This window comes from Rutidosis leptorrhynchoides, chromosome 10, assembly GCF_046630445.1.
Source record: "Rutidosis leptorrhynchoides isolate AG116_Rl617_1_P2 chromosome 10, CSIRO_AGI_Rlap_v1, whole genome shotgun sequence".
Lineage (NCBI taxonomy): Eukaryota > Viridiplantae > Streptophyta > Magnoliopsida > Asterales > Asteraceae > Rutidosis > Rutidosis leptorrhynchoides.
The window spans coordinates 56,436,446-56,458,143 of record NC_092342.1 but is presented as its reverse complement, the minus strand read 5'-3'; the positions used below and the strand labels follow the sequence as shown (position 1 = coordinate 56,458,143).

The window sequence follows — 21,698 nt, the reverse complement described above, 5'->3', positions numbered from 1 at the left end:
CGGGGTTGGTGAACAGTGCGCTCAGCGCACCCCAAATAGTGCGCTCGGCGCACCCTACTTTCCAGCTACTGTTCAGCCTTTTTAAACCCCTTTCCAGCTTCATTCTTGAGACACCACTACACAGTCATTTTCAGAGGCAGAGGTTACGATTCAAGGTGATCCTTGGAGTAATCCAGGATCACCTAATCCATCATTTCAATCCGGAATCAAGAATCATCAGGATCATCATCCAAGATTGCTTCAAGAGGTCGATTCTTGTTAGTTCAATGAATTCTATCTTTGTTTCCAGTTTGTTATTGTCTTTAAATATGATTGTTAGCTAGTTCTTTTTATGCTTGTCTAGATTAATAATCGAGATGTTGATTGTTTACTTTTGTTGATTGATTGTTCTTATGCATGATAGTTTGATGTTTGAATACAAGAACCGTTCTTGTTAAGTTTAATCTTTTCGATTCAATTAGTTAGTATACTTGTTCAACTAAGAAACACCATCTTGTTAATTTAGTATATTGATTTGCACCTAGTGACAAGTGTTTGCCCGTCTTTTACCAAAGGGGTAAGTTGCGTTCAAACGATTAATCTATATAGGAATGTAAGAACGACTCTTGTAGATACTTTCGGATAGCTTAATTGATATGTGTAGTTGTCTAGGAGAACGATCAATTCCCTAGAATGTGTTATACATATTTTCATTACTTAATTTCATACAACTAATAGGTGTTAGTAATTTTCCTTATCTATTGACGTTTATAAGGATCCTATTGCTACATTAAATTGATTACTTGGGTTGGGTAAATTGGGCATTTAACCGGACTAAGGGAATGAACTAAGCTAAACCATTAGTTGACATAGGAGTGGATCATGATCAACACATCATTGGCATGATCATCATTCAAGTCTTTAGGCTAGTTGAATTAATTGATTACAAATAGGAGGTCTTAGATGACAAGAACATCACTTGTGTCGTGTAATCCCGTTTGAGTGTTTGCACAAGACTACTCTTGGTAAACCAATTAATTAGTTCTCGTACGTAGTCAATCAATCCAGTCTTAATCCTAAAACAACAATCAACATTCGAGGTAAAAAAGTCTAGACGAGCATATTTCCTTAATTTGATATAAAAACTATTTTTTCATTTTTATAAATCTAAAATACCAAAAATATTGTCCTTTAAACTTATTCCTTTATTGATTTGTCCATCGTTAAATGGCAACCCAATATCTTGTATTTGTTTGATTTCATTTTATTTAGTTAAAACTCAATTTAGTTTATACAATCTTAACTTGCACATATAACTGTCCTTGGAACGATACACGGATTTTACCATTATCTATACTACTACACGATCGGGTACACTGCCCGTTAGTGTGTGTAATCTTTAAAACTGATATTTTCCATACAACAATTCATATATCACGTTTCGCACATCAATCCCCTCCCAAAAACTCTAACGTCGGAAAATTCAATTCCGATAAGCTAGAATTGCATCCGAGATTTTTTGAAAAGAGATGCAGGAAAAATGAGAGTTTTACACCAATGATTACACATAATAGGACTTAATGGGTGAAACTGACGACTATCAGTGTCAGGAACTATATCGGTAAGATTTGCCTATCACGGAGACTACCAAGATAAAATGCTTACAGACAAAAGCAAAAATTTTATATAAGACAAAATTGCTGAAATGGTCCCTGTGGTTTGTACCAAAATGCTGGTTTCGTCCCTATACTTTTTTTCGACTGATTTGGTCCCAGTGGTTTGTCAATGTTGGTGATTTTGTCCCTATTTCCGACGACTGTCAAAAAATTCCGTTAACTCCAGTCATGTTCCAGACATGTGAGGATATTTTCGTCTTTTTCATTTATTTATTAACAAAATTGCTGAAATGGTCCCTGTAATTTGTCTTTCTTTTGAAAAACTTAAAATCTTCTTCCTCTATCGTGTTTAATTAGCCCTAATTTTTACAAAATCAACATACATAAAATAAAAAAAACACATGATTCATCAAACTAAAAATACAAAATCAAAATCAAACTCTCTAATCAAATCAAAACTCAAAAAAATCACCTTTATCACCCACCTTCATTGCTATAAACAACCAACCTCCATATTAAATCCTAAATTAATTCAATCATCAAAACTATAGAATTAACCCAAACCATATTAAACGATAATGTTATCAAAACTCCAAATTAATATAATTCTCTCAAAAAAAAAAGAAGAAAAAAATTAATATCAAAGGCCAAAATCAAACAGATACTTCATATTTGAGTTTGTTGAGGTAACTTATTTTCACAAACTCTTCATGTACTTCGTATTTTTGTTTAATACCACATCAATTTCCACCAATTTTTAGATTTAACGCTAGCTAGATTACAAACCCACAACAACTATGGTCAGATTATGTTTGAAAATAGTGTGAAATCGAGGGTCACCAGTCAATGACTACCACCGTCAATGGCTACCGGACCTTCAAGGTTGGCTTCCGTTCACCAAAAGATTGTTGCCGGAAACACAACTCAATTCGTCGGAACCACTGGTACCATTCACAACCAGATTTGGAAATATGTGTGTGTTAAAACCACCGAAACCCAACCGGAATCAGATCTTCGCCGTCGGACCATTTCATAACAGATGCTTCATACAAGATACCTAACAAATCTGATAGCGCTGCTTCTATTCTTCTATTTAATCGGATTTCGTCCTCGTGATTTAGTCTCTATCGTTTTTTTATGGTAATTTATAATTCTTATCTTGAATAAAGCTACTTTATCACAGATAATGAAATCAATAATTTGTTGATTTAATTTGATTTAAAGCTTTGATTATTGTTGTTGTGATTGTGTATATGAATTTATTAATTTATTATGTTTGTTAGAAAATGAATTGATGATGAAAGTAACAGAGGTTAAAGATGGAGAAGTGGGTAGGTGGTCAACGGGGTAGCGTTTGAGGGTTTAAAAAGACAGATTTACCTATCATGTGATTCGCACATTATAGGGTTTGACGGTAATTTTTAACATCCGTCAGAAATATAGACTCTATCAGAAACACTGACATACTACGAGGATGAAATCCGTAAAAAAATCCCACAGGAACTAAATTAACATTTTCGTACAAACCACATGAACCATTTCAGCAATTTTGTCTTTATATAAATTACAAGGACCGTCTCAATATAACAGTCAAGATTATATAAGGAGGATACCTAAAAACCTCATTAATATAATGGCTTTGAGTTATATTTCTACCTAGAGTTAATTTTTTAGTGACTATAATTGATTTCTTTTTTATTCTTTTGTTTAATTGTAGTTTATTTTAATAATATAAATAACCACATAAAGAAACTTGGTTTTTTTTTTTAAATTAGAACTAGTTTATAACCCGCGACTTCGAGGGATTATGTATAAAACCTTTCGCAGTTAGTCTAAATGATGTAACAAAATATATAAAAGATGTTCATATTGTTTTGTAATTAATTTTTTAAGTACATGGATCATATATTGAATGTAGTTCAGTAATTTGATAGTGTGCTTCGTGTTATATAGATTAGATCGGTTCTTGAATTATTTGTCCCGAGTCTAGGTTGAAAGCTTTTAACGTGATCCTCGTAAGCCATAATGCGAATATGTGTCCGTTTTAACGTGATCCTCGCAAGCCAAAGAAAGAGTTCTTATATATTTGTTACATGATAGCAAAACATAACCCCTTTCATATTAATCTATTAAAAACTTATAATTAAATAGTATAATAGTACTTTAACCGTTTTCTTGTTTATTTCAAGATGAAGGGGTCTAAATTTTTCTCACTCATGTTATGATTCTCCTATCTTATACATGAATTCTTTTTTTTTCTAAACTGGAAATTTTATATCACCATCAGGATGCATAGACAAGCCACAATATGTGAGTAGACAAAGTTCAGATGACCCAATTATAAAATAGTGACTGTTAAGTTCAATAATCTCATTGTCATCTTAGAACATCGATGACAAAAACACATAGAAATCTATAAAGTTCGGACAAGAGATAAACAAACACAAAAATATCAATCCTATTAATAACCGATTTACATGAAATGTTTTAGAAGCAAAAAATGGTGGCATAGTTACATGACATAGTTACTAATTCAAAATTTAAAAAGAATAGTAAATACATCGTTCAGTCAAAAAAAATTATTTTGTACATCATAAAGAAAAAATTATTTTGAACAAAAAGGTTATGACAGCAGGGAACCCTTAACCCAGTGCACCCTTTGGATGCCACCTACGCATCGAGTCATAAGGAAAAGATTATGACTAATTCAGCTTGTTTAACTCTAATATTGTAATTATTAATTGTTAAACGAAAGCAACAAAGACAAAAATGACATGCAAAATAAAAAGGGGGCCTATAGGTTAGCAGCTCAAAAGGGTAGAAACTTACTAACAGTCTTACCTATATTGTAATATAACCCCCAAAAAAATAAATAAAAAAATCATTGTATTAGACAATATAGATTGTTTAATCAATAACGTACTTGTTGATGACCATCATTGAGCTTCTGATCCATGTTAGAAACTCCCGCATTTGACCTTCAACAAATCATTGTTGGCGATCTTTTAAAATTTGCTATAAGCTTAGTTTCCTCTGTGCATTAAAGAAATAAAGATTCAATATGTAACTTTAATATGTAACCTTAAATATCCAAAGTATATAACTTAAATGTGGTAATTTCAACCCATTAAGTTACAAATGGATTGATTCACCATAAGAGAGAGTTAAAATCATGTACCTAGTCACCATAATTTTCTCGTAAATTCCTAGTAGCATAAACTTCACCAAGAGCCTGCTAGTAACTCTTAAGTGCATATCTCTATATCAATTTAGCAAATAAATCATAAATCTGAAGAGTAAAACTTTAACTGATGACTATATAAAAGACAATATGGAAGGGCAGAGATTGATGTCTTTTGTTTTATGATAATTTGTAGTTTACCTCAGGTAGGGTAAGCACGTAGCCTGTTTTTGATTATATGTCTCCACATAAAAGGTACCTATAAACAAAAGGGTTGAGTGAGCAACGATGTTTTTCGAAATATGAACTGCCTGAGCTAGCAATTTCACATATATCGTCTGTTTGGGTTTTTCTTTCTAAAATGGTTAATATTTCAGTTAAACATGAAAAAAGGCCAAGTGGTCCAAACATGTAGAAATAATAACAGTTTTAACAAATACAACCAACTTATCATATTCAACCAAAGAATATAATTGTTACTGTAATACCTTCTTTTTAAATTTATACTAAACGAACTAAAATAAGTGCTTTCGGGTCATCACAACTAAAGCCAATGATCTATATATTAAATGTAATGTACTATTCTAATCATGGCCATAATACACAGCTTAGTAGTCACCTTCTGGCAAACTATGTACAGCTTCTAACCAAAAAGTCCAAATGTACAAGATATAATAAAGAAATTGAAGTGGTTACCAAAGGTGTGTATTTCACCAGGCTTAGACCGAAAAATTTCTTTACATGCCAAACTGTGCAAAGATGAGGCCACAACATATGCATACCTGCCAAAAAACTCAAAATGAAATCAGCTAAAAGCATTCGACCTTTAACAGATCAATATTAGCAATCAATAAACACACATACAACAAAAGCGTTTAAGGTTTTGGTACTAAAAACTAAAATTGATGAAAAATATAAACAACCCATGAATAACTGTATGTGTGAGGAAATGATAAAGCTCGATAATGATAACAGGTAACCAAAACCTTTTACCCTGTCATTTACAAATTTTAAAAAGAGGTCATGTATGATAAGAAATTGAGAGGCAATAACATAAACCTTTTACCCGATCATTTACAAATTTAGTCATATTGATCATTAAACAACGTTCAAGTGCTACAAGTTGATGATTTTGATCACACAAAAGGCCAATTCACACACCCATTCACGAACTTAAAATACGTTTGTATAAATGGAAAAAAGTCGTGTTCATTACTTTGACATGCACCAAAGTTAGTATATACAACGATGCAACAGATCGTTGTTTGATCCGTTTACAATTTGACACATTCATACAAACTTCATAACTGAAAATAAAAATTTGAACCTTTCATTAAAATTAATTATGATGATGATGAAAGTACAAACTAGATAGAGTAATCTTACTAGCGGTATGGGGAAACTACAGGATCATAACAACTTGCATAAATGTGAAGAATATGGATCGTTATCAATATTTACGATTCGATCACACCATGCGATACTGCGCTTTTTCACCCGCTGTAAAACCCTACAACATGAAAATTTAAACCCATTAAGCAACTTCACGTAACTAATAAATATATTCTTTAGGCAATAGTATGGAAGCAAAAGCTAAGATACGATGTAACTTATAGTTAGACTTGTAGATGGCGGAAAACGTAATAACAATTTTGATGCATTCTTTGAAAAACATTTCCAACTTTCATTACAATATATAGCCAATTATAAATCCTTTGAGAGATATACTGGCATGCTTCATCATACTATATATCATCAAGCTATAGATAAAAGTCAATCATAAATAAGAAATACTCTGAATATTAAAAAATATTAACATAAACATTACATAACATGTCTATTAGTCAATGTACATAAATCAAGTCAAAGATCTTAATTAACAATGGAACAGATCATAAAGAAGGAAATAGATTATCAATGAATATATTAAAAAATCGGATTTGCCTTTTTTAAATAACCCTAATTGTATGTGGATGAATGCTTCGATTTGAAGAACCCTAACTGTATCAAAATGAATTAGTAATTGGAAAAACCGTTCTCGATTTGAATAACCCTAATTGTATCCAGATAAATCGTTGATTTGAAGAACCCTTGGCTAATCCTCGATTGTACGTAAGAGAATATTTGATTTTGAAGAACCCTAATTTTCTTTGAAGTCGTTTTTTGTGGTAATGCTAGACCCCGTATATCTGAAGGGTAGTTTTGTCAAGAAACAAAAGAAATAGAAGAGAGAGACAATTGTTGAGTGATCACATAATCTAATGGTTGATATTGAAAGTTTCTTTTTAATCCAATGGTTATTTTTTCTCCATTTCAAATTTTTGAAAATTGATTAGCAAAAGTTGACTTTGTTATTATATATAATATAGATTTATAATCCTAAAATTAAAGCATTCATATAGAGTTAGATATTACAAGTATCTCGTGCAACTTTGAAAAACTTCTTACTCTTCATTTTTTTGGGACATCAGTTTGGGATCACCCAAGGGGACTTAACCACTCACGCGTTCATCTCTTGTAGTTGCATAATTCACCCCCAACTACTATACTGGAGGAAACCCGGACCAATCCGAGGGCATGGCCGGTAAAACCCCCTCCCCGCTACCCCCGCACTAAGCGAAAGGAGACCAGGTTGGATGCTTCAGGTCAGGAATAACATTGAGTGCAATGGTACAGCCAAGTGGAGTCGAACTCCTAACCTCTCGCTAAGAGAGATAGACCACTAACAGCAGCTACAACTCAATGTTTACTTCACATATATATGAAGAATAATGTGAAGAGTACTGACAAGACAAAAAGATTCATGTGAAGAATCCAAAATACTTGTGAGAATAAGTTTGGATTTGAGACCGATTTGTAACGCTTTTCATTTTCACAAGTTAACAAAACTTATCCGTTGAGAAATTCATGGAGTTAGCAAACTGATGTAGCATGCCTTTGTAGCATAGAACATGAATATTTTTAAGCCAATTTTTGAAGTGTGCAAAATGTGAAATTGCACATGATCCAAAATTTAAAGGGACCCACAATATAATCGGACAATTAATATCTATGGTCAATTTAGTTATATTGTTGTAATAACATTACGTTAAGGTAGTCACTTATGAACAATCTTAAATAACATTACAAGTTAAGGTAGTCAAATTATCTTTAATTGTTCGGAGAACACGATTATATCAAACGCATTCATGACTTACAGATCATGAATGAGGTGGTCCTTCAAGACGAATGTAATCATACATTATTCCTCCAGGAAATATAATTCCTTCATTTATTTTTGTCAAATAAATGGCGTTTTCTCCACGCGTTGTTAGATATGTCCATGGTATATCTATGTTGAACAACCAATATAAACCATGTATACCATGCCTTGATATTGCATTGTCTCCCCCAATAATTCCGGTTGAAAACAGCGGTACATCCTTATTTGGATCGTTGACCCGAACCTACAAAAATAAAACTCCATTTGCAATCTCAATATGAACTTAAGTTTGTTTACCATTCAGAATAACAATTTAATTCGGCCATACAACTAAAGTGATTTTCATTAACTAGAACTAATGACATATATAATTTTATAGAAGTAGACTAGGATTTGCATATTGCCCAACTCAACTTTTTTATAATATTGCTAGTTATTTTTAGCTATCTATTTTTCTATTATAATAATGGAATGAGCCGTCTAGTTTTACTAGGTTCTAAATCTTTGAATAAAATCAGTAAAAACTCTTTTTCCAACGTTGAAGAAAATTGTTAACTTCGACAAAGTTGTCTGCCCAAGTCCTACTCAAGCCTTAGGCAACGCAAGACACGACGTAAAAATATGTTACGGAAAAAGAAACGTAGTCGAGCAATACGCAACAGAATATCAGTTTGTTCCATGCAACAAATTAGAGAAAAAAATTGTATTTCTTATTTATTCATTTACTAGTATTTAGCGATTTCTTCCGATGCGAACTTTCGCGATTTCACCGTCTAAACTGCGGGTAGTAGTAGTAGTAGGGTTTGCATATGGCCCAACCCAATATGTGTTATGGGCTCAAGGTCCGTTAGGTTTTTTAGGGTTTCTATATTCTTTTATATCGTTATTATAAATATCACATAATGAACATGGTTTTATCATTTAACAAATTGAAGTACCTGCAGATCTGATAATTGTGCTGACGCTAATGCTAATCTGAGTATATAAGTTCCGTTATCTGTCACATCATTAAGGTTGAACTTGATCGTCCATGTCGTTTTTTCATACATGATGTCATATCTCTTCCTGTTAAAAAATACTCAATAAACATATGTTCATTTTTTATTTTACTTACCTAAATATTGTACTTAATTACCTGTTTACGTGCGCGAAGAACCAATCCTTTTTGTAATCGCTTTTACCAATCGTGAAAACCAAATCACCATCCGGGTATAGCTTTACGTATCTCTCCCATAACCCATATTGCCTAAACCTGCTCAATAGTTGGTTAATATTATTTAAGATCAATCCTAACCTCTTAATTAATTTGATAATTGATTTGAATATTAGTTACCTATTTAAATCGTTAGCGAGAAACTGGTTAGTATAGATTGGGTCAGAATCAGGAATGTAAAACTCGGCAGCAGAGCGATCAGGTGTGCCGATTTCCCATATTGTCGGACCATTTCTTGGTGGCTCAAAAACAAGATCGCCAAGTTCATCGTTGCAACCTTTATTAGTAACAGTTTATTAATCATATTTCAAATACTAATGTATACATTATTCGCAAATGAAATAACAAAAAAAAAAAGTCAACGGGTCAAACCAACCCGACCTCAACGAGTATTGACTCATATCACAATATGAAATTTAGATTGAGGACCTGGTGTGATGACGATGGTGTTGACGTTTTTGTAGTCACCAATAAATCCGTGGACCCAAGCGTATACATTATACGTGCCAGCCAAGATGTTATTAATCGAAAAATATCCATCGTTGTCTGTTTTGCTCCAAAATTGATAGCCCTGTTGAAGACAAGTTAATTTTTATGAGCAAGAAGATTGCAGTTTGATGTTAAAAAAAATAAAATAAAAAATTGCGGTTTATCTTGGTTTTACCTTGTTTTCACGTTGCCAAGATCCCGGATCTCCTGGTGGAGCTAGTCCAACATAAGCATGATTTGCTGGTAAGCGTTTGTCACTAATGAACCTAAACATGTTCATAATCAAATTTGTTGCATTTTTTGGGTAGTACTTTTGTCGATTTGGTGATAATGGGTAGAGATTGTACCTGTCGTATACTAATAACCGACCTTTTACTGCACCCCGTTGATGAGCTTGTTGGAAATCCTTTGAAGCTGGAAAACTGTAAGGCCACTTTCCAACTTCTTCTTGCATCTAAAAACGATTACGATATTATTGACTGTTTGATGTATAGATTAATTTTTGGTTTTTGCTCTAGATTTAAAAGATGATAATCTATCCATCCAAATTTAATAGATAAAAAATACACAGCTTAAGATATATCATTATCACACAATGTACATTACAGTTTTACCCTAACATTTTACATACATTTTTTAGTTTAAATTTATTATTAAATTGGGACGGAGAGAATATAATATATACCTGGTTCTTGGCATCTTTCCAAAGCACAAGCACAAGAGGATCTTCTTCTTTAGAGTTTGAATTGATATACATAAAAACGGGGCCAAAAATTTTCTTCCACTTCTCCCCTTCTTCAAATTTGATTACCAAATCGCTTCCGGCATAATGTGCACTAACAAACATCTGCGAATCATGAATATGAATTCCACAGGCAAAACCAAACTTATAACTCTTCAAAATTCATACACACGAAGAGAGTTGTTGATACGACCAAAGTAATCATCTTACAGCAAGATTTGTAGGGCCAACATGGGACGTAAGCTCTTGTTTCGTGGGTCCACCTGTTCGAAACTCATTACTTGGTGTTATTTGCCAAAATCCAATATGAGGATCTGTAGATATCCATCCATGGACCTTTAAATCCTCGGTTTCACACGAATACTGATATTTATCGTCTACCTACATCCCAAAAAAACATAAATACGTGGTTTGGGTGTTGTGGAACATTACGTAGGAAAAAAATGTAGTATATAAACACTACAACACAGAAATAATTTAGACTGTTACTGTCGCTTCAATACGGGTCAAAATTTGAACCAAGAGTTTTCTGTCCATTTTGCCCATATATGAAACTGCAGCTAACTAATCGATAAACATATGATTACCTGTCCTTTGAACTCGGGTTCTACCGGGTTAGTGAGAAGTACTGCCTCAGGAAAAACAAGCGGTTTACTTCTTTTGGGTGACCGATCATCGGGCAAAGGCATAAATCTTTGTCTATCATCAGACATTGCCATATAGTGAAACCTAGTGATACAAAACAATTTTTGACCATTAATACTTATTGTCAAATCTATGTAGAAGTTGACTACCATATTTTTTAGTATACACCACCAATGGTATACACTTTAATGCGTATTTAGTGGTGTATGGTTAAAACTGGTAGTATATGGATAACCTACCATTTGAAAAGGTGCTTACTTGTCCTTCCTTAGTTTGAAAACAATTCTTGTTTCCGGAAGATTGAAACCTGGCCATCCTTCCAAATGTTCGTAAATTCCGTATGAGTAAAAACCCGAAGAACCACGAAGTAACACAAACCTACAAGGTTCTATTGTAATTATCATTATCATTATCACTATCTCATATATTAAAATTGACTTCTATGTAAAAAAAGTTCACCTTTTGTCTATCTTCAAAGGGGCATGTTTTCCCTCAAGGGATGAATTCCATGTTCTTGAAAATGAGATCTCCACTTGATCCTCTGTTTCTACTATCACTTCATAACTCGTTCCGACTATCCTGTTTTTCAAAAAGTCGTAAACGTTTTTGAGCGAGTACCAAATACATAAAAAAACGTTTGTTAGCATTTTATTATCGACAAAAAGTCTTACCTTTCAAACGTACCAGTCGTTCCAGGACTTCCAGGTGGACTCCAGACGAGGTCCCAATACCTTTACACATATTGAGACGATGTTGTGGGATGTTGCAACCATATCATATACTTACTTTACGCACAAAATTGAGTTGTAACGAGATATTTATAATAACCATCACATTGATTACATTAGGCACAAAGTGAAGGTGTAATGAGATAATCATAATCATCAACGGATGGCGTACTAATTAACTTCCTGATATTGTCATGAAAGGTCTCAAAGGCAGGGAAATGGACAAACATGATCACATGATAACCAGGTTAGACCGCATACATCTGCGTGAAATAATTCTCCCTCCCCTAGAATGTATTACCGGAGTCTTCGCACCAAAGAACCAATGGCTTGACGGTATCGGCGTCACCCTTACAACATTGAGGTTAAGGGTTCGAGTCCTGCTTAGGACATTTCGTGGTGTATATATTCGTGTTATTATTAGGTGGGTGGGTGAGTTGCCTTAAAAAAAACAATAAAAAAAAAAAAATTACTGGAGTCTTAGCATCTTTACATTTTTTATTTTTTATTTTTCATTTCATCATCATATCATGAACATTTCATAGAAATAAATTATGATTCTTATCTTCTCTGGGAGTAAATATTAAGACCCATTTCATGTGCAACAAAAGAGGGCTTCAGTTCATTATGTTTTTTATTTGTTCTGTTTTCTACTCTTTTTAGTTCATTTGTAACAATTGTCACTGTTGACTATGCGGCCTATCCAAAATAGTCCTTGACCAATGAAAGGTAAACAACTTGACTTTTAAAGTTTATGAAGCCAAAAGAATTCAAATATGGCTTTGCGGATTGGGCCGAATTTCTTCCTGGACAACAGTTGGTGGCAGGTTATGCAACTATGGGAGATTAACATGTGGGTGGTTAAGTTCCCACCGGGTGATATGTTGTTCAAAAGAAAAAAGAAAAAGAATTCAAACAAATGAAAGAACGAAATGACATATTACGTACCCTCGATTAGTTTCATCATTCTTCGGTTCTAGCAAATTGTCAACTCCGTTGTATTGTATGCTCACGATATGTCCTTCTGGGGTTGATAGAGTGATTTGGACTATCCCATTACTCATTACCACCTACAACACGACGCCGATTTTGTATTGAATTTACCATGACATATTCAACAGAATAACAACAGATAAAATATACATTTAGTTGAATCCATTATCATCATCATAAGCAGTTGGCATCATCAGATCTATTTTAATTTAAATTATGTTTTTCGTCGAAAAAAATTACTTGGATGTGATCCACCATCAACTTCAACATATTAAATTCAAAAACGATTAAATAATAAGCAAAAATACGTACATAATTCTCTTTAAGGCTTAGATTCACTCCTGCAGTTGTAGTCTCGTTGTCCCTCAACGATCCTTGAGCTCTGCTTCCATAATACAATGTATCTACATTATGCCAATATATTAATATGTTCATTAACTTTTATATTCATGAAAATACAATTAATAATTAAAATTTAAAAATAAAGTATAAATCTTAATAAATAGAATTAAAACCTGTTGAAAAGATGTAGAAGCTCAATGCATAGAGAAAGATGTGACGAGGATACATGAGGGATTTAGGATCAAACCAAAGTCAGCTGCCATACTTACAGATAGTGTTTATATATATACACATACATATGTATATATAATTATATGTGTGTGTATATATATATATATATATATATATATATATATATTCGTATTTATTTATAATTATCTATATATCTAATAGACAAAACTCTGTAGCACTATTCATCAATAGTAATCAGGGGTATTTTCGTCATTTCATTTTTTTTTTGTCTCCAACGATAAAAGAAACAACTCTCATAAAAGAACCAACCCTTCAATTTTACCAAAAGATGTCGAAAAAAATTCTTTTTTAACAAAAAAATCAACTAACCTTTTTTTTTCCTTTTCTTCGTGAACGATAAAGGAGGCAACTTTCATAAAAGGAACAACCCTTCAATGCTACCAAAAGATGTCGAAAAATATTCTTTTTTACAAAATAGATCAACTAACTTTTTTAAAACAAAAAACAAAACAAAAACGAACGCTAAAAGAAGCAACTTTCACAAAAGGAACAACCCTTCAATGTTAGATGTCGAAAAAAATTCTTTTTTACAAAATAGATCAAGACTTTTTTTTTAACTCGCATTCAAAACGGAGCCCCCGGAGCGAAGCGAGAGCTCCAAAAACTAGTTATATCTAAATATCAATATCGATATAGATATAAATATAATAATATAGAGACACAGAGAAACAGAGTGGAGATCAAAAAACTTGTAACAACTCATAAATGTCTATTTTAATACCTCTTTGGTCAGGTATTTTTCTTAGCATGTTTTGTATTACAGTAATTGTTTACTTCTATTTTAATAAATATGTATCAATTATAAAAAGTTAATAACTAGTTGTTGAACCCTCACTTCGCACCGGGGTTCGGTTTTCAATGTATTTTATTGCGTTTAGTTTGTAAAATTATTTCGTGGCTAAAGAATGATGTCGTTGAAGCGCAACTCGAATCGAACTAAAAGGTATAACCCGTGAAAAATTTAAATGTTATTTTAAATTAACAATATATGTCCATCTCCGCGTTTAACTATGTAATTAACGACTTTTAAAAATTTAACGCAAAATCAACGTGTATGAAAAGTACCCCAAATATTTAGCGTTTTTTAAAAAGCGTCCGTTTTGCGTATAGTTAGTGACATTGTGTTCCTAAAATTATTTCGAGTTTAACGATGGTGTCGAAAAAATTCAACTCGTTGCGAGCGAGAAGATATGACCCGTTGAATATTTGAGTGGAGTTTATTTACGATTTTTTATGAGAATGGTTATTTGACACTTTATCCCCTGTTTGGGGGGCCAATTTGAATATTTGAAAAAAGTGTGGGAGTCTGTTGGTATAGTAAAATTTAATTAGAATTAAAAAAAAGATAAAAGAACGAAAATGCCCGTAATTACTATTCACCATTTTTGTCTATTAGATAATATAGTAAAGTAATGAGAAGTGTAACATCCCGTTTTTCCCGTACATATTGAAAGGTACATACTTAATCATTGTACGTTTGTAACTTGCTAGACTATGCGTAAATGTCTAGATAGATATATATATATATATATATATATATATATATATATATATATATATATATATATATATATATATATATATATATATATACTTGATAATGTGTGCGAATACAAGTTTATACATGGGCTTTATTAGCGTTAAGTCTTATGAGACTATTGTTGAAGGTTAGGCGAATATAGGAAGCGAGATTTAAGTGTACGAATTAAATAAAATCAAATTTTGTTTAAGGTTGTCGAAGTGTCCAGGTGACGGCCAATGCCGCGCCGCGACACACTGGGCCGCGCCGCGGCATATAAAGCAAATCCAGATCAGCAATTGGATTAAGAAGGGTCGATTTTCCCCTTATGTGTCGCGCCGCGACAAAGGGGTCCGCGCCGCGGCATTTCAAGCGAACCAGGTTCAGAAAGTGGGTTAAGAGAGGTTGTTTTTCCTTCGTAATGTCGCGCCGCGACATATAGCGCCGCGCCGCGACAACTCTGCAGTTCTGACTCCGATTTTAGCTCAAATTGAATGACTTCAAGGGGCAAATTGGTAATTTCGCGTATAAATCAGATGGGAGCATTAAATCCCAACCACTCATCCATTTCATTTATTTCTTTTCTCTTTTCTTTCCAATTTCTCTCCCAAAACTTAAAACCCAATTGAATTAAAAGCAAGATTTGAGAGTGAAGGATTGAGGGTTGATCTTTGGAGCAAGAATTAAAGTTGTTCCTTGTGTCTCTAGCTACGCGTTGATAGTCTCGGTAAGTTCTAACTCTAAGTTTTGAGTTTTAATTAGTTTATGCTAGGGTTTTGTTCATTTGGAACTTATGTGACCCATTTGGGGTTAAAATGGGCGAACTTGGGTTGTGTTGAGGAAAGAAAACCCAAATGACCATAACCTAGGGTTTGGTCTTATGATTTGGGGTTATAAATGTTAAATGGCGTTTTTAGTCACTAACACACTTGTTAAAGTTGAAAGAGATGTTATTTGGGTCATGTTTGACAAGTTTGGTAGTGAAAGTGTTAAATGGATCCAAAATGGGCTAGTTGACCTAGTTTGGCTGAAATGGGTATGAATTAACCTAATTTTGTGTTAGTTGATGTTAGTAGACCTAATTTACTAGCTTTAGTGATTAAAGTCGGGTCTTGGCCATTTAAGGGCGGTTTTTGGTATGGTTGAGTCATTTAATGCGAATTGGGTCATTAAATGCTCAAGTAAGTGTAATGTGGTTAATTTCACAAGTTGTGTAATCGAATGTGTACTTATGTAATTAGGTACTTTGCTTTGAAGCCTTCGGAAGCATTTAAATCACCACCGAAGTGTTAAGGTGAGTGGAATAATTATATGCGTAGGTATATAATATATTTATTTGTGGTAGCGTGAGATGTGAAGTGTCGAGGTGTTAAGACACCACGTTTCACGTGACGAGTGAAGCATCGAGGTGTTAAGATGCCACTCGAGGTGAAGCATCGAGGTGTTAAGATGCCACCTAGGAGTGAAGTGTCGAGGTGTTAAGACGCCACTCCATGTTAAAGGGTGAAGTGTCGAGGTGTTAAGACGCCACCCGAGGGTGAAGTATCGAGGTGTTAAGATGCCACCCGGGGGTTAGTGATACGAGGTGCTAAGTACACTAATGGATGTTATGAACACCAATGGGAAATTCGAGTACCATCCCTTGTACGATTGGTTAACCATGGTTATTGTGTTGTAGTGTAAGCATATTATATTGTACGGTTTGTATATATGCTATTGCATTGCTAGCTTGTGATATTGGAAGTTTATAGTTTATAATTGAGATGATAAGCTAATTGTGTTGCTAGCATGTATGCGGTATGTGTTTAAGTGTTTGCAAGTAAGTATATTATATATGTACGTGTATAATTATTGCATTCACTAAGCGTTAGCTTACCCCTCTCGTTGTTTATCTTTTTAGTCGCAGGTACGGATAAGGGCAAAGGGGTTATCGGGCATTAAGTGGCCCTTGATGATGTTTTGTTGAAGCTTGGAAGTTGGCCTAATGTTTTGGGTAGTTTAGTCCCAAACCATGCTCGAGTGTCGTTTGGATTATAAACTATCAATTGTAGTGGGTCAAACTTGTATTGAATTTGATTAATGGCCTTCGTGCCTTTTGTAAACATTTAAATTGTTGTACGTTTAAGTGGATCTTGTGGAATGGTTTACATATTTAATTGGCGCGTAAATGTGTTGTATAAAAAAAAAAATTATCGTATGGAATACGGGTTGGGTTGTTTCAAGTGGTATCAGAGCATGGTCTAAGGGATTTAGGCGACTTGAGATAGGCGCCTAGACTTAGACTTTATTGTGTATGCGCGTTATGCGGGACTTGTAGGAGACGGGTCGGACCGGGAGTTTATTAGTGCTTAGGTTTATGTGAACTAACCTTGCGCTAATTGTTTTGTGTGGTGTTAGCAATCGTCAAGCAAGATAGACGTTGTACTAGCGAGTTAACGCGACGTGCTCACGTAACAATGATTAGCTACCATTGTTACGGGTTCAAATCGTGTCAAACAAGCGATGTACGACGATTGTTGAGCAAGATGGGGTAGTGTGGTGTATATGTATATACTTATGTGTTAAACCCTTTTCGTCTCGTTGTTTAATCTATTCCGTCTTATAGAATGAAGATGAGAAACGGGCATGATATCAACGGCGGAGGTACTAGTGAAGAAGTCGAGTTTACGGCCAAGGTTGAGGCCATTTTGAAAAGGCATCATGAGGCTTTTCTCGAGGACGTTAAGAAGATGTTCCTTGATACGATTGACGAGCAATTAGTCAATGTGGTAAAGGAGCAAGTTAAGGCCGTTCTTCGCGAAGATAATGTGGGAAGACGGGACTTTTTCTATAAGAATTTCAAGGACTCTCAACCTCCCTCTTTTGATGGTGAAAGAGATCCTCTTAAGAGCGCCCGTTGGATCTCCGATATGGAGGGGGCCTTCCGTACTTGTGAATGTCCTCTCGATAAGAGGACAAGGTACGGGTGTAGTATGTTGAGGGGCGATGCCAAGTTGTGGTGGGACGCAAAGCTCCAAGTTTATGGTGAAGAGCAATGCATGGAATTCACTTGGGATGAATTCAAGTCCGAATTTTTCAAGGAATACCGAACTTCGGCCGATCTTACTAGGCTTAAGGACGAGTTACGTTCCTTGAGGCAAGGGTCGATGGATTTGAACACTCTCAAATCCGTGTTTTTGTCCAAGACCCAATTTTGCCCGGAGTACGTCGAGAATGATAAAATGTTGAAGGAAGATTTCTATCGAACCTTGAACGACAACTATCAAGATAAGATTAGTGTGAACGTAGTGAAAAGCTTTGATGAGTTGTTTGACATGGCCAAAGGTTTCGAGTCGCTCATCTTAAGAAAGAGTGGTTTTACTTTTGGCAAGAGAAAAAGTGAAGGTTCGAGCTATTCAAACTTTTCGAACAAAAAGAACAAGAAAAGTTCCGAAAGTGTCAATAGCGTGAAGAAGGGCGCTTCCGGTGGTTTTACTTTTACGTGCTATAATTGTGGGCAAGCGGGTCATATGGCTCGTGATTGTCCAAAACCATCTTCCGGAAACAAGCTCACTTGTTTTAATTGCGGTAAAGAAGGGCATAAGAAGCCGGAGTGTCCCGATTTGCGCAACGATAATGTTAAGCGTCTAGAGAAGGCGGCGGGTACGGCTAGGGGTCGCAACTATTTGATGACCAATGATGAGGCCAAGCAATCCAATGAAGTCGTCTCAGGTACTTTCATAGTTAACTCTAATCAGGCACGGATACTTTTTGATAGTGGGGCTAATTTGTCCTTTGTGTCGCCTCGATTTGTGCCTAAGTTAAATAAACCGCTAGTTAAGTTAAGTCATCCGGTAGAAGTTGAAATAGCGGATGGCAAGACGGCGCTAGTGGTTGATGTGTGTAAGAATTGTAATGTTGTATTTGGTTCCGAAACGTTTAAGATCGATCTTATTCCGATGACTTTGGGTGATTTTGATATTGTTATTGGTATGGATTGGCTCGATCTTAATAGAGCCGATATTGCATGCCATGATAAATTCATTCGGGTGAAGACCCCAAGTGGGAGAGAATTAATTATTCATGGCGATAAGCGAAGGAGACTTGTACCGATATGCACTTTTGCACGGGCACGTCGTTTCCTTGTTAGTGGTGGCATGGCTTTTCTTGCCCATGTTGTTGATACTCGTGATGAGCCACCAACCATTCGTGAAATCCCTGTGGTTAATGAATTTGAAGACGTTTTTCCGGATGAGTTACCGGGTGTCCCGGCGAAAAGACAAGTTGAATTTCGCATTGAGTTGGTTCCGGGAGCTACTCCCATTGCTAAAACTCCTTATCGTTTAGCACCAACGGAAATGCAAGAGTTGTTAAACCAAACCCTAGAGTTGCTTGAAAAGGGTTTCATTCGACCGAGTGCTTCTCCATGGGGCGCTCCGGTTTTGTTTGTGAAAAAGAAAGATGGTAGTATGCGGATGTGCATCGATTATCGGGAGTTGAATAAAGTGACGATCAAGAATCGTTATCCATTGCCTCGGATTGACGATTTGTTTGATCAACTCCAAGGTGCAACGTATTTCTCTAAAATCGACCTACGGTCCGGCTATCACCAAATGCGGGTCCGTGAGGAAGATATTGAGAAAACGGCTTTTCGAACGCGTTATGGGCATTTTGAGTTTGTGGTAATGCCTTTTGGTCTTACGAATGCACCGGCGGCATTCATGGATCTTATGAACCGAGTGTGTCAACCTATGTTGGACAAGTCGGTAATTGTGTTCATTGACGACATACTCGTTTATTCGAAGAGTATGAAGGAACATGAACATCATTTGCGGTGTGTGTTAAAGACGTTGCGGAAGGAGAAGTTGTATGCAAAATTCTCAAAATGTGAATTTTGGCTAAGGGAAGTTCAATTCCTTGGCCATATTGTGAATATGGACGGTATTCAAGTAGATCCGGGGAAGATAGAGACGGTAAAGAGTTGGGGACGACCGACTACGCCTACGGAAATCCGAAGTTTTCTCGGATTGGCCGGGTATTATCGTCGGTTTATCCAAGACTTTTCTAAGATTGCTTCTCCATTGACGAAGTTGACGAGAAAGAACACGAGATTTAATTGGGAGAACGAGCAAGAAATTGCTTTTCAATTGTTAAAAGAGAAGTTGTGTCAAGCTCCGGTGTTAGTGTTGCCGGAAGGTGTAGAAGACATGACGGTCTATTGTGATGCGTCTTTAAATGGACTCGGGTGTGTTCTAATGCAAAGAGGTAAAGTCATCGCTTATGCCTCTCGACAATTAAAAGAACACGAAACGAGATATCCGACTCATGATCTTGAGTTGGCGGCGGTTTTTCATGCGTTGAAAATTTGGCGCCACTACTTGTATGGTGTCAAATGCACGATTTATTCGGATCATAAGAGTTTGAAATATCTTTTTGATCAACGAGATTTGAATTATCGTCAACGTAGATGGATGGATGTGGTGAAAGACTACGATTGTGAAATACTTTATCATCCGGGTAAGGCGAATGTGGTCGCGGATGCGTTGAGTCGAAAGAGTCAACATCCGGCGATAAAAGTGGGGTCGTTACGTTTGATTATTACCAATGATTTTCTTGAAAAGCTTGGTGAGATCCAAATAGAGGCTTATGTTCACAACAAGCATACGGAGCGAATCGTGGGCCAATCGGAGTTTATTACTATGGGTCCGAGTGGGTTGTTGTCCTTTCAAGGAAGGGTGTGGCTGCCTAAGATGGGTGATTACCGACGAGTGCTACTTGATGAAGCCCATAAGTCAAAATACTCCATTCATCCGGGCGTGACGAAAATGTACCTTGACTTGAAGAAAGATTATTGGTGGCCGGGCATGAAACGTGATGTTGTGAAGTGTGTTGAGCAATGTGTCACGTGTTTACAAGTAAAAGCCGAACACCAAAAGCCGTATGGTAAGTTGCAACCATTAGAAATCCTGAAATGGAAATGGGAGCACATTACCATGGATTTCATTACAAAGTTACCTAAAACGGCGAGAACCCAATTCGATTCAATTTGGGTTATAGTTGACCGATTGACAAAAAGCGCTTTGTTTCTTCCCATTAAAGAAGCGATATCGTCGGAGACCTTGGCTAAGTTGTTTATCAAGGAAGTGATCTCAAGGCATGGGGTTCCTATATCTATTGTTTCGGATCGAGATACCCGTTTTACATCTCGATTTTGGGAAAAGTTTCATGAAGATATGGGTACACAATTGAAATTGAGCACGGCGTACCATCCTCAAACGGATGGTCAAACCGAACGTACGAATCAAACATTGGAGGATATGTTACGTGCGTGTATTATTGATTTTGGTGGTAGTTGGGACGAGCACTTACCTTTGGTGGAATTCTCGTACAATAATAGTTATCATACTAGTATCGGGATGCCACCGTATGAGATGCTTTATGGGCGAAGGTGTCGAACCCCGATTTGTTGGGGTGAAGTGGGTCAAAGGGAAATCGGGAGTACCGATTTGGTCTTAGAAACGAATAGCAAGATTGATATGATTCGAGAGCATTTGAAAAAGGCTCAAGATAGACAAAAGTCGTATGCCGACAAACGTAGACGAATGATCGAATTTCAAGAAGGTGACATGGTGATGCTTAAGGTTTCGCCATGGAAAGGTGTTATTCGATTTCGAAAACGAGGAAAGTTAGCTCCTCGGTTTATCGGTCCGTTTAAGATTTTAGCTCGTGTTGGCGAAGTTGCATATCGTTTGGAATTACCCGAAGAGCTTGCGGGGATCCATAATACATTTCATGTTTCCCATCTCCGTAAGTGTCTT

The 21,698-nt window shown here is 35.6% G+C and overlaps 1 protein-coding gene across 1 annotated transcript; it reads right to left on the bottom strand.

The window, feature by feature from the left end:
• Positions 1–7,976: 7,976 nt before the first annotated feature.
• Positions 7,977–12,865, bottom strand: LOC139873495 (uncharacterized). Its single transcript, XM_071861423.1, has 14 exons — positions 12,744–12,865; positions 11,739–11,798; positions 11,527–11,646; positions 11,326–11,445; positions 11,010–11,151; positions 10,633–10,803; positions 10,366–10,527; positions 10,028–10,134; positions 9,856–9,946; positions 9,621–9,762; positions 9,312–9,468; positions 9,114–9,230; positions 8,917–9,043; positions 7,977–8,222 (listed from the first exon to the last, which is right to left on the bottom strand). The coding sequence occupies exons 1-14, from the start codon at positions 12,857–12,859 to the stop codon at positions 7,977–7,979; spliced, it is 1,878 nt and encodes a 625-aa protein (XP_071717524.1). The 5' UTR covers positions 12,860–12,865.
• Positions 12,866–21,698: the final 8,833 nt, after the last annotated feature.

Coding starts and splice junctions, on each gene's coding strand:
- LOC139873495 (XM_071861423.1), bottom strand. CDS start 12,859: ATGAGTAATGGGATAGTCCAAATCACTCTATCAACCCCAGAAGGACAT. Junction 11,799..12,743: donor AATGATGAAACTAATCGAGG/GTACGTAATATG, acceptor ATATGTGTAAAG/GTATTGGGACCTCGTCTGGA. Junction 11,647..11,738: donor ACGACTGGTACGTTTGAAAG/GTAAGACTTTTT, acceptor TTTGAAAAACAG/GATAGTCGGAACGAGTTATG.